This window comes from Pecten maximus, chromosome 2, assembly GCF_902652985.1.
Source record: "Pecten maximus chromosome 2, xPecMax1.1, whole genome shotgun sequence".
In the NCBI taxonomy this organism is placed as follows: domain Eukaryota; kingdom Metazoa; phylum Mollusca; class Bivalvia; order Pectinida; family Pectinidae; genus Pecten; species Pecten maximus.
This window is the reverse complement of record NC_047016.1, coordinates 2,274,772-2,286,694: the sequence shown is the minus strand read 5'-3', so window position 1 is coordinate 2,286,694 and position 11,923 is coordinate 2,274,772. Positions and strand designations below refer to the sequence as shown.

The 11,923-nt window shown below is 37.0% G+C and overlaps 1 protein-coding gene across 2 annotated transcripts in view; it reads left to right on the top strand.

Moving 5' to 3' along the window:
- The first annotated feature begins 530 nt into the window (after positions 1–530).
- LOC117344780 (RING finger protein 212B-like) overlaps positions 531–11,923 on the top strand; it is a 19,747-nt gene continuing 8,354 nt past the window's right edge. The window contains exons 1-10 of one of the 2 annotated variants that reach the window (XM_033907608.1): positions 531–653; positions 1,222–1,349; positions 1,619–1,680; positions 2,300–2,374; positions 2,546–2,602; positions 2,702–2,769; positions 2,973–3,036; positions 5,104–5,129; positions 7,722–7,765; positions 8,585–8,624. In XM_033907608.1, the coding sequence (XP_033763499.1) occupies positions 1,244–1,349; positions 1,619–1,680; positions 2,300–2,374; positions 2,546–2,602; positions 2,702–2,769; positions 2,973–3,036; positions 5,104–5,129; positions 7,722–7,765; positions 8,585–8,624 (542 nt within the window). In that variant the 5' untranslated portion in view covers positions 531–653; positions 1,222–1,243. Of the gene's footprint in view, positions 654–1,219; positions 1,350–1,618; positions 1,681–2,299; positions 2,375–2,545; positions 2,603–2,701; positions 2,770–2,972; positions 3,037–5,103; positions 5,130–7,721; positions 7,766–8,584; positions 8,625–11,923 lie in introns of those variants that run through there. The other variant, XM_033907616.1, reaches the window with a different exon arrangement.

Sequence of the window (11,923 nt, the reverse complement as noted above, 5' to 3'; positions counted from 1 at the left end):
CCTACCTAACAGTCCAGAGACCAGGTGATTGGGACAGTCCCTACCTAACAGTCCAGAGGCCAGGTAATTGGGACAGTCCCTACCTAACAGTCCAGGGGCCAGGGGATATCAACTCTGCCATGGCGAAACTTATCCCAATGTAAGGAGTCTGCATGATTGAAGACAATATTCATTAAAACAGCAGGAACATTTTTTTGCAATGTCCTTGTTATAATAGTTGTATCAAGTATCATGTAGTATTTTTCTCACTCTTTCTTCTTATTTGTGTGTGTGTGTGGGGGGGGGGGGGGGGGGCTGTATACCTTCTGTGAGGTACATTTGTAAATAAGCGCTTGCACATTATTTAATATTAAAAACTAAAAATATTACATTAGCTCAGACTTTTCTTGCCAAAAAAAAAATAGTTCAAATAATAAATATGCTGGAAACCATTTTTACTAGTCTTCCTAGGATTGCCGGAAATTTCCCAAAGCTGTTGCGATTGACTCAGAATTAGTGTACCACTTCCGGAAATAAAAAGATCACGTGACACAAAGTTGTACAAATGTAAAGCGATGATTGTTTTTATAAAGAAGTCGTCGGAAGGCAGATCGTCCTGTAAGAATCGAATTAAGCACAGACGTTAACTTCTACAAATTCAAGTGCATGTGCGGGTAATTATTTTGGACGGCGTTGTGTTTTGACAATACCCTTTTAACAGTATTGGTCTGTTTTGACTAAGTGGTGGAGGGAGTGGAGACCTGATACAGTATCCATCGAAATTATCACATGAAAATGTCACTGACTCTTATGTAATACAAATGTGTTTATTTACATAAACACTGATACAACAATACAAAGGTGTTTATCTACATCAACGCTGATACAACAATACAAATAAGTGTTTAATTATAATGTTTAATGCTTAAACAAATCGTTTTAAATCTTGTTTTCTATGGGGATTATCTCCCCTCCATTGCGAATACCACAGACTTATATAAAAATAAATAAAAATTTTTAGGACCTAATAAATAAATAAATAAGATAAACTATTAACGTTAAACGTCGCTGGTTAAATAATAAAGATATGAAAGCAGCTTTTCGCCCTACAGTAAGCAGAAATATAATTTTACAATTAAAACATAATCATTTTAGAAACTATAAAGTAGGACAGATTATATAATATAACAGTAATAATACATCTAATATGTCGCTAATGGTCAAATCACAATACATTTGTAGTTATTGAATTTGGAGATTGGAGATGGATTGGTTGCACTGCAATACCTGTTTTCACCAACCAGGGGATGGAGGAAAGTTCCTATTGACAAGCTGTGGCCATATATACTGTGAAAAGTGTATAGACCAGGGTGAATATGTACTCAAAGACAAAATAATGCAAACATAATAACGATAAATATTATATGTACAGTAACATGTTTGTGAAGAAGAACTCCATTTTAAGAGAGACCAACTTATTTTATAGGACCAATCAGTCAATGTTTTCCAAGAAAAAAACATCAGCCAATTTAGCTTATTTTTTTGAAAGTCTAACTCGGGATACTCTTCTTAAACTGAGTATGGTTTATAACTTTTATTTCAATCAACAAAATCAAAATCAATGCTGTTTCTATTGCAGTTACTAATGGAAAGTGTAAAATGTGTGGCAGTGTGTGTACAACAATTCCCCTGTCTGGACAGGTAAGACAACATTATTTCTCCACATGTAAAACAATATAATATGTAGACAGGAAAGACAAGATATGGTAGATAGTATCTGGACAGCTGAGATGATTTAGTATCTGGACAGGTAAGAAGATTTATCTGGACAGGTTAGATGATGTGTCTAGACAGGCTAGATAAAATAATATATGGACAGGTAAGATTATTCAATATCTGCTACAGATGAGATAGTACATTATCTGGATAAGCAAAATATTTGCAATGTATGGGCAGGTAAATCATATAGATTATTGATTATTGGACAGGTATGAAAGGCAATATATTGAAATGGGTTATACAGGTAACATGACAAGGTTAATGTCTTCACTTTATTAAACAAATTGCTGGCTTAAAATATTACTGATTAAAGTTTGAAAATTTAATTAATTTTCAAATTGTTGATCATTCCATGGCAGTAATCAGTTTTTTTGTGACACTGGGTGGTTGGGTAGGTGGCAAATTGGTAACCACCCTACCCTATCCCCACTGTAAAGCTAGATGTGTATTTCCATCCAGCCTACAAGATTGATTATTACAGCTTGTTTGATGATTGTCGTAATGTGTATAATGTTAATGGTTACAATACCTGGCATTACAGATGAAACCAGATGTGGAGTTGTTTTTTACAAATCCCATGGATTTACTGAAAAAGGAGTTCAGGAAAATCATCCAGGTTTGTATTTTAACAATGGATTGTTGTTGTAATATCAAGGAAACGTTTCACATAAATTGCATTATTAGTTTTTAAAATATTTTATATCAATAAGTAACACTGTTTTGCTCTATGTTCCCATGCAGTATGGTCGTAGATAATACTGAGCATTTAAAAATTTTTATTTTAAAGGTAATGGACTTCCAACACAATCAGAGGAGGAGATTCTTTTCATATCTAATGGACAAGGTAAGAAATGATTTTGTAATATACTGTATCTGTTAAAAAATCAAAGTGTAAGAATTGACTTGTGAATGTGATATGTAACCTAACTTTGGTTTGTCGCAGCTTCACAGACAGCAGAATGTCATGGAGAAATGTCATAAAGCCATACGAGCCTCCCAGGACCTGGAAAGGTGAGTCTCGGATATCTAAGGTGGCAGATCTTTAATCGTGATTTTTTACCATGAAGATTTGGTAAAACTCTCCATTTCTAAAAAATCAGTCTAGTTTACTTTTGGAATCAACCCTGCTTATTTTAACAATAAAACAATATTTGTCTTTTAAAATCATCTATCATCAATGAATTTGAAGTGTAAATGTGTTTTGGTTGTTACAGGGATATGAGTAAATTGCGTGAGGAAAACTCCTACCTGAAAAGACTGATGAGTGAACGTGAAAATGTAAGCTAATAAAACCATACTATCATATCCTAATAATATGTAATCATCAATTAAAAAGCCTTCTTATAGATTTATCAGTGCACCATTCAGATGCATGTATCCCATTACAGTAGAAATATAGTCAAATATAAATATAGTGTGCAATTGACCAATTCACATCATACATGTATGTAAGTTCTCGTAGTGACCAGATCAACAAGATTCTGCTGTACAAAAACATAGAATACCAAGGTCCTAGTATACAGTAAGTCAGTGTCCCACCTGAGAAGGTCCTAGTATACAGTAAGTCAGTGTCCCACCTGACAAGGTCCTATAGTATACAGTAAGTCAATGTCCAGCCTGACAAGGTCCTAGTGTACTGTAAGTCAGTGTCCCACCTGACAAGGTTCTAGTATACACTAAGTCAGTGTCCCACATGACAAGGTACTAGTATACAGTAAGTCAATGTCCCACCTGACAAGGTCCTAGTATACAGTAAGTCAGTGTCCCACCTGACAATGTTCTAGTATACAGTAAGTCAGTGTCCCACCTGACAAGGTTCTAGTATACAGTAAGACAGTGTCCCGCCTGACAAGGTTCTAGTGTACAGTAAGTCTGTGTCCCACCTGACAAGGTTCTAGTATACAGTAAGTCTGTGTACCACCTGACAAGGTCCTAGTGTACAGTAAGTCAGTGTCCCACCTGACAAGGTCCTAGTATACAGTCAATGTCCCACCTGACAAGGTTCTAGTATACAGTAAGTCAGTGTTCCACCAGACAAGGTTTTAGTATACAGTAAGTCAGTGTCCCACCTGACAAGGTTCTAGTTTACAGCAATTTTTAAGTCACTGTCCCACCTGACAAAGTCCTAGTGTACAGTAAGTCAATGTCCAACCTGACAAGGTCCTTGTATACAGTAAGTCAGTGTCCCACCTAACAAGGTCCTAGTATACAGTAAGTCAAGTGTCCCATCTGACAAGGTCCTAGTATACAGTAAGTCAGTGTCCCACCTAGCTGACAAGGTTCTAGTATACAGTAAGCCAGTGTCCCACCTTACAAGGTTCTAGTATACAGTAAGTCAGTGTCCCACCTTACAAGGTTCTAGTATACAGTAAGTCAGTGTCCCACCTGACAAGGTCCTAGTATACAGTAAGTCTGTGTCCCACCTTACAAGGTTCTAGTATACAGTAAGTCAGTGTCCCACCTGACAAGGTCCTAGTATACAGTAAGTCTGTGTCCCACCTTACAAGGTTCTAGTATACAGTAAGTCTGTGTCCCACCTGACAAGGTTCTAGTATACAGTAAGTCAGTGTCCCACCTTACAAGGTTCTAGTATACAGTAAGTCTGTGTCCCACCTGACAAGGTTCTTGTATACAGTAAGTCAGTGTCCCACCTGACAAGGTCCTAGTATACAGTAAGTCTGTGTCCGACCTGACAAGGTCCTAATATACAGTCAGTGTCCCACCTGACAAGGTCCTAGTATACAGTAAGTCAGTGTCCCATCTGACAAGGTCCTAGTATACAGTAAGCCAGTGTCCCACCTGACAAGGTTGTAGTATACAGTACATCAGTGGCCCACCTGACAATGTTCTAGTATACAGTAAGTCAGTGTCCCACCTAACAAGGTCCTATTATACAGTAAGTCAGTGTCCCACCTGACAAGGTCCTATTATACAGTAAGTCAGTGTCCGACCTGACAAGGTCCTAGTATACAGTAAGTCAGTGTCCCACCTGACAAGGTCCTAGTATACAGTAAGTCAGTGTCCCACCTGACAAGGTCCTAGTATACAGTAAGTCAGTGTCCCACCTGACAAGGTCCTAGTGTACAGTAAGTCAGTGTCCCACCTGACAAGGTCCTAGTATACAGTAAGTCAGTGTCCCACCTGACAAGGTCCTAGTATACAGTAAGTCAGTGTCCCACCTGACAAGGTCCTAGTATACAGTAAGTCAGTGTGCCACCTGACAAGGTTCTATCATTAATACCAATGAAAATAACAGCAGAATAGCAAAATTCCGATTTTCATTTCAAACAAAACTATCCATACTAAAAAGATCCAAGGTTTAACATGCTTTGTTGTTGTTTACAGAGACATATCACTAGTGCCACTAGCAGGTCTGTATACTATTTATATTATCTCAACAAGTTTAGGAATATATTACAGCTTTATGCCTTTACCAGAAGCAAATAATGAATTTGGGTTTATGCTGCACATAATACTCTAAAGAGTGTGATTCGATATCACCAAACAGATAACGAACAGCATTCATAAAGAAAGTCTTATGTGAAAAAAATCAATTATATTTACTGGATTATCAACAAGTATATTGGTATTTCATCCGAATGAAGAGAGCATTTACTTTTAAGGTGTTTCATTAAATCTTTACACTCTTTGGGGTTATGACTAATGCTAAGTTATCTATATGTTGAAATAGTTTACTCTTTTGAATATCACATTTCAAAATATATTATTGGATTTGCTTGTTTAATCAATAAAGCAGCCATTTTCAAAGGAGGGTGGCATCTAATGTTACATGTATGATGATTTCAGCAGTTGGACTTTGGTATTCATAGGGTTATGAATGTCATTTAAATTCATTGGTAGTAAGAATTATATGTTTAGCACTATCATTCAGTGGTGAATATTGCTACTTATTCAGACCACCTAAATATTAGATGTACTACCCTGGTGGCTTATCCTGTGGTGTGGTGTCCTGTGTCAGTTTTTCCATTTAAACAACTCCTCCTCATTGACCAAGAGTCCAAGAGTCAGGTACTTAGTTGATAGGTTCTAGATGGGGCTTGGCAAAGTTTGAGAAAAGAAATTACCTTCATCCATATTCAAGGTCACAGGGATAAACTTTATCGAATCATTCAAACATCATCTTCCAATTAACTAAAATGTGTAGAATCAAGATACAGTGGAACTTCGTTAACTTGAACTCGGAAAACTCGAATACCCCGCTTTAAACTCTGGCTGGTAGGTTTCTGGGATAGATCCTGAAAAAAATTTGCTAAAAGAAATTACCTTGACCTATATTCTAGGTTGCTGGTGTCAAATTTGTGAAATCATTCAAACAACTTCTCAAAAAACGAAATGTATGGAATTATATTTGGGTGGTAGGTTACTGGGATAGACCCTAACCATGTTTGTTAAAAGATATTACCTTGATTCCTAGTCATGTTAAAAAAACTCGGACAACTTCTTCTGATCAAGATATATGGCTGGTAGGTGGGATGGAGTCCAACAAAGTTTGTGATAATAAATGACATTGACCCATATATTCAAGGTTACAGGGGTCAAATTTGTTAAAAGGTTTTATGACTTGATATGATTTTTTTTTTTTAAGTTCATTGATAAATGCTTGAAACCATACTATTTGGCAAATAGGTTCCTAGAATGAGGTACGTCAGTTTGTGAACAGAAATGACCATATCCTTGAGCCATATTCAAGGTCACAGAGGTGAAATTTGTTAAAGCAAGAAGCTGTTTCTTTTGATTTACTAAAAGGCAATGTATCATCCATGAAGTGAACACTAGGTGAGTGACACAGGCTCATTGGGACTCTTGTTATTATACCCCCCGCAACGAAGTTAGGGGGGAGTATACTGGAATCAGGTTGTCCGTCCGTCCGTCCATCCGTCTGTCCGTCTGTAGAAACAACGATGTACCGGCTACTAGTATACTCCTCCTAAACTACTGATCCGATTTCAACGAAACTTCATGACAATAATCCTTATACATTGTAGATATGCGTAATCTATATCACGTTGTAATTTTTTGGTTACCATAGTAACCAGGGCACAAAACTTAGTTTTTTGGGCGAGTTTGTAGATGCAACGATGTACCGGCTACTCCTCCTAAACTACTTATCCGATTTCAACGAAACTTCATGACAATAATCCTTATACATTGTAGCTATGCGTAATCTCTATCACGTCGTAATTTTTTGGTTACCATAGTAACCAGGGCACAAAACTTAGTTTTTTGGGCGAGTTTGTAGATGCAACAATGTACCGGCTACTCCTCCTAAACTACTTATCCGATTTCAACGAAACTTCATGACAATAATCCTTATACATTGTAGATGTGCTTAATCTATATAACATCGTAATTTTTTGGTTATCATGGTAACCAGGGCACAAAACTTAGTTTTTTGGTCTACTCCTCTTATGGTTACCATGGTAACCAGGGCACAGAACTTAGTTTTTTGGGCGAGTTTGACACAACAATGTACCGGCTACTTCTCCTAAACTACTTATCTGATTTCAACGAAACTTCATGACAATAATCCTTATACATTGTAGATGTGCGTAATCTATATCACGTCGTAATTTTTTGAATAAATCCCATTCACACTTTACCTTTCTCATAACCTTTTTAATTTTTTCTTTGTTATAAATTGATCAATTGAAAAGATTTTCTCATGTGAAATCATTTCATAATGTCATGTACAACAATTTATTCATAATATAAATAAAAAAGAATTAGGGTAACCAAGAAAACTGAATACGACTAAGTGAGATTTAACTGTATATCTCGTTTATTGTATAAATGAACACATAGTAACGATGGGGGTTGCAGGAGCGGGGGGTATGAGTTGGCCCTCTGGACGACAGTTCTAGTTGGTTCTGATGATTATACATGTATATCATGGCCCCTATATTTACGTCATGCATTTATCATTGTTCATGTCCCTATTTCAGATCACATGGACGTCGCAGTGGGAACTCGTCACCTATCTATAGAGGTATGTCATTAGTTACCTCTCAATTACCTTAGTTACTAACACTCGTCACCTATCTACAGAGGTATGTCCTTCGTGACCGTCACCAATCTACAGAGGTATGTCCTTAGTTACCAACACTCGTCACCTGTCTATAGAGGTATGTCCTTAGTGACCGTCACCAATCTACAGAGGTATGTCCTTAGTTAGCAACACTCATCACCTATCTATAGAGGTATGTCCTTAGTTACCGTCGCCTATCTACAGAGGTATGTCCTTAGTTACCAACACTCGTCACCTATAAATAGAGGTATGTCCTTAGTTACCGTCACCTATCTACAGAGGTATGTGCTTAGTTACCTCTCAATTACATTGTGAGCTAAATGTGACATGGACAAATGTGACATGGACAAATGTGTATGAAATTATTTTGTCTGAAATTATGTTGCCTGACAAAAAACAAAAGTGATTTGTGAGTATCAATAGGTTATAATTAGTGACCAATATTATACAAATAAGAAGTTTGGGGAATTATTTTGTTGTTCTTATAAGTTTACTTTTCCTATTATTGTTAATATTATCTAATATAGATACACACATGCTTGTGTGACTTTGATAATTATAAAGGAGTGCAAAATCAGCAGATCATAGATCACTTTTTATTTATGTCTGAAGGAAAAAAATGGATAAATAAATCCAAAGATCTTATGATGGTGGGTACCATGTTGGAGCTTTTTTTTAATTGGGGTTTACAATTATTGTTTTCTTAAATCATGGAAAGGTGTATAGGAATTATTGTCTGTGAGAAGCTGGTGGATTGAGTTGTAACAATGTTTTTTACAGGTTCACCTTCATCCTCACCACAAATGGCTGTTGCTAGCAGGTAATATTGCTAGGTATTTATAAACGTGGACATAATTGTTTTTTTAATAATTATCTAGGTCAAATGTATTAAACGTTATTTCAAACATTCATTGTACATATTCTTACATATAAAACTGGAATAAATTTGGACTTTTTTCTGTAAATAGAGCATAGAACCTGATTAAATCTCCATAGGGTACGACTGTATTTGATCTAGGAATGCTTTTCCAATGCTCCACTCATCATTATAGTTCCACTTATGGTAAAATGATCACTTTTTTGATGTGTCTAACCGTGAATGTGAGCGTCTGTCCGTGATAACCTTGTGTACAAGATATCCCTTGCACACATTGTTCATTTCATTGTTAAGATATTTATCCTCATACCTGTCCGATTGAATTGGCATTTGATAATAAAAGAAACCTGTCAGTATGGAAACTTGTTAAAATGTTTACACTAAAGGGTAAAACGAAAGGCCTCTCAGATATATATGCATGACTGGTTCTATTGAGTTGATAAAACTGTAACAATGTGGTTGGGTCAGGTATTAAAAAGATTAAAAGATATTATTAGTAATAATAGGCCTTGTGGCAACTGCCGTCGTTTAATTCCGGCCAGGTTAAGTAGTTTACCAGTTCAGATACACACAATTTGACAGTAGCATTTGATGCAATGGTTCAGTAGTTCACCAGTTAATGAAAACACTTTGACCTATAAATCATAATTAGACCCTGTCTTTTGCCCCCATTTCATTGATCACTGTCAGTAGATTAGCACTGAAACAAAGATTTAGCTCGCTTTTGCTATCGCATTCTGGGTGAATATGCTGTATTGGACAAGTAACATGCTGTGATAAAGGGGCTACAAACTTTGTTCAAATCAATGTTCTTGACCTAATTTCAAGATCACAAGGGTCAAATATGTTAGAATTTTTAAACAGTTTCTCATTTGCCAAGAGGCTCAATCATGATATTGGGCCATTAGCATGCTGGAATGAAGGGCTACAAAATGAATGACCTTGACATACTTTCATGGTCGTATGGGTCAAATGTGTTTCTAAACAACCAAGAGGCTTTCTAACGAACAATTACCGTATAATAGCGTATTGGCAGCGTATAGGTAACTCCATGGTGACCATATATCCATGCCATCCGAGAGATGGAGGATCCGGCAAAGCTGAGGCTGTACCTTTGTCTTCAGAGAGTCTGAGGGTGTTGGTAATGGTTTATCATTTGGTCTTCGATCACGTCCACGACCCGCAGACTCGGACATGATTTCAATGCTGTTTTAATTTGAATTGGCGAGCGGCAGTACTTTATAGACTAAGTCACGTGATCGTCAGCGATAGTGCTGCCGCACGTTATAAGTTAGACTATCGTTGGACATAAGTTGTGAACACTGGCAACACGCTAGGCATTCGTTACCCATAGGTTTACAATACGTGTTGGGTACGATAGACAATATCTCTAAATGTAACGATTTTATTTACGTCACGGATTGGTCATCAAGAATTTGTAGCAAGTTCAGCAGAAAATGTTGTGAATTTGTTACAAAAAGTGTTGCATTTTGGTAACGGACTGGTCCCATATTATGGGAATACTATGGAAATTCCTTCTGCGGTCAGAATTGAGTTGACATTTGGCCATGACAAAGCGACACAACTTTTTATTGAATCTTCATGACAGTTATTGGAACGCAAAGAGTAACATGATACGTTAAGTCATGTCGTTATATTGCCATTGCTACCTGCTGCCCCCAGCTGTGACCGAGTTTTGAGGGATGTAATTAACCAACTGCGGAGATAAACAAAATATTTGCTACATACAAATGTAGCAGATGCTGCCTTAACATCGTTTTGACTTGCGCCGCCTCTTATTAAACTTTTCACTATGCTATCTATTAATATCAATCCTAAAATCAGCAAATACGTGTTATAAACCAGAATGGATGTGTTTCCGTTGTATTTTCAATTGGAGATACATGTATCTTCCTTTTTTTTCGACGATCATGAGTGGCTAATAACATCCTACCTGAACCAATCCACGCTAGGTTCTGTATTCCCTAACCAAAATTCACCAACTTGGACCAATCCACGCTAGGTTCTGTATTCCCTAACCAAAATTCACCAACTTGGAACCAATCCACGCTAGGTTCTGTATTCCCTAACCAAAATTCACCAACTTGGAACCAATCCACGCTAGGATCTGTATTCCCTAACCAAAATTCACCAACTTGGAACCAATCCACGCTGGGTTCTGTATTCCCTAACCAAAATTCACCAACTTGGAACCAATCCACGCTAGGTTCTGTATTCCCTAACCAAAATTCACCAACTTGGAACCAATCCACGCTAGGTTCTGTATTCCCTAACCAAAATTCACCAACTTGGAACCAATCCACGCTAGGATCTGTATTCCCTAACCAAAATTCACCAACTTGGAACCAATCCGTAACTTGCTACAATTTTTGGACGACCAAACCGTAGTGTGAACAAAACTGTTTATGTTAATATTATAGGGCTTTGAGCGTATAAAATATCATTGTGGAGTCGTTCAAACAATGAAGATAAACATTAGGCTATGTTGATCATTCAATATGAGTAAAACCTCGCGCCGAGAGGATGAGTTTAACAGATGGCCTATCATTGCGAAGGATTCACAGTTGTTCCTGAGCTAATCATCATTAAATGCAGTAATATAAATTTTAGCTCTTTCTGAGTTAGACTTTGTGCTTACCTCGGTCAGAGTGTACTTGTAAATAAGTGATTTTGTAGTTTAAAGTGCACACACCCATTTTTTGGGGTCACATTGGCCCTCCATCTGTAAAAGACTATTCCCTAATTGTTACATGACAGTGATATTGTAAGTCAATGTTATACCCTATTTGTGATTTGCTAACTGTCTAATACGAGAGATACAAAATTACAGGTTGCCTTACACATTTACCTAGAAATCCGGCTCCAGCTCACTGACAATTTGTATTGCTGTATGAATTAAAACAATGCGCGTCAAGCCGCGGTTTATATTTTTGTAAGAATTTCATGGCTTATTTTCGAGACAGGCTTAATTGAATTCGACGTTGATGATGTACGTCTTCTGAAATGCAACATACATGTATACATACTATTTATGGGGGTTGCATTCCTAACTTTGTAAATGCCAGAAATACTGCAACATCCAAGTTCACAAACTTAATATCTTCACAAGCGATTGTTGAAATATAATCCGCTCTTTAACAGCAGGAGTCATCGATGCTTGCAAATCTGTATAAGTAACTCCGTAGGCCAACAATTGTCGTATCCAGAGTATGATGCGGACT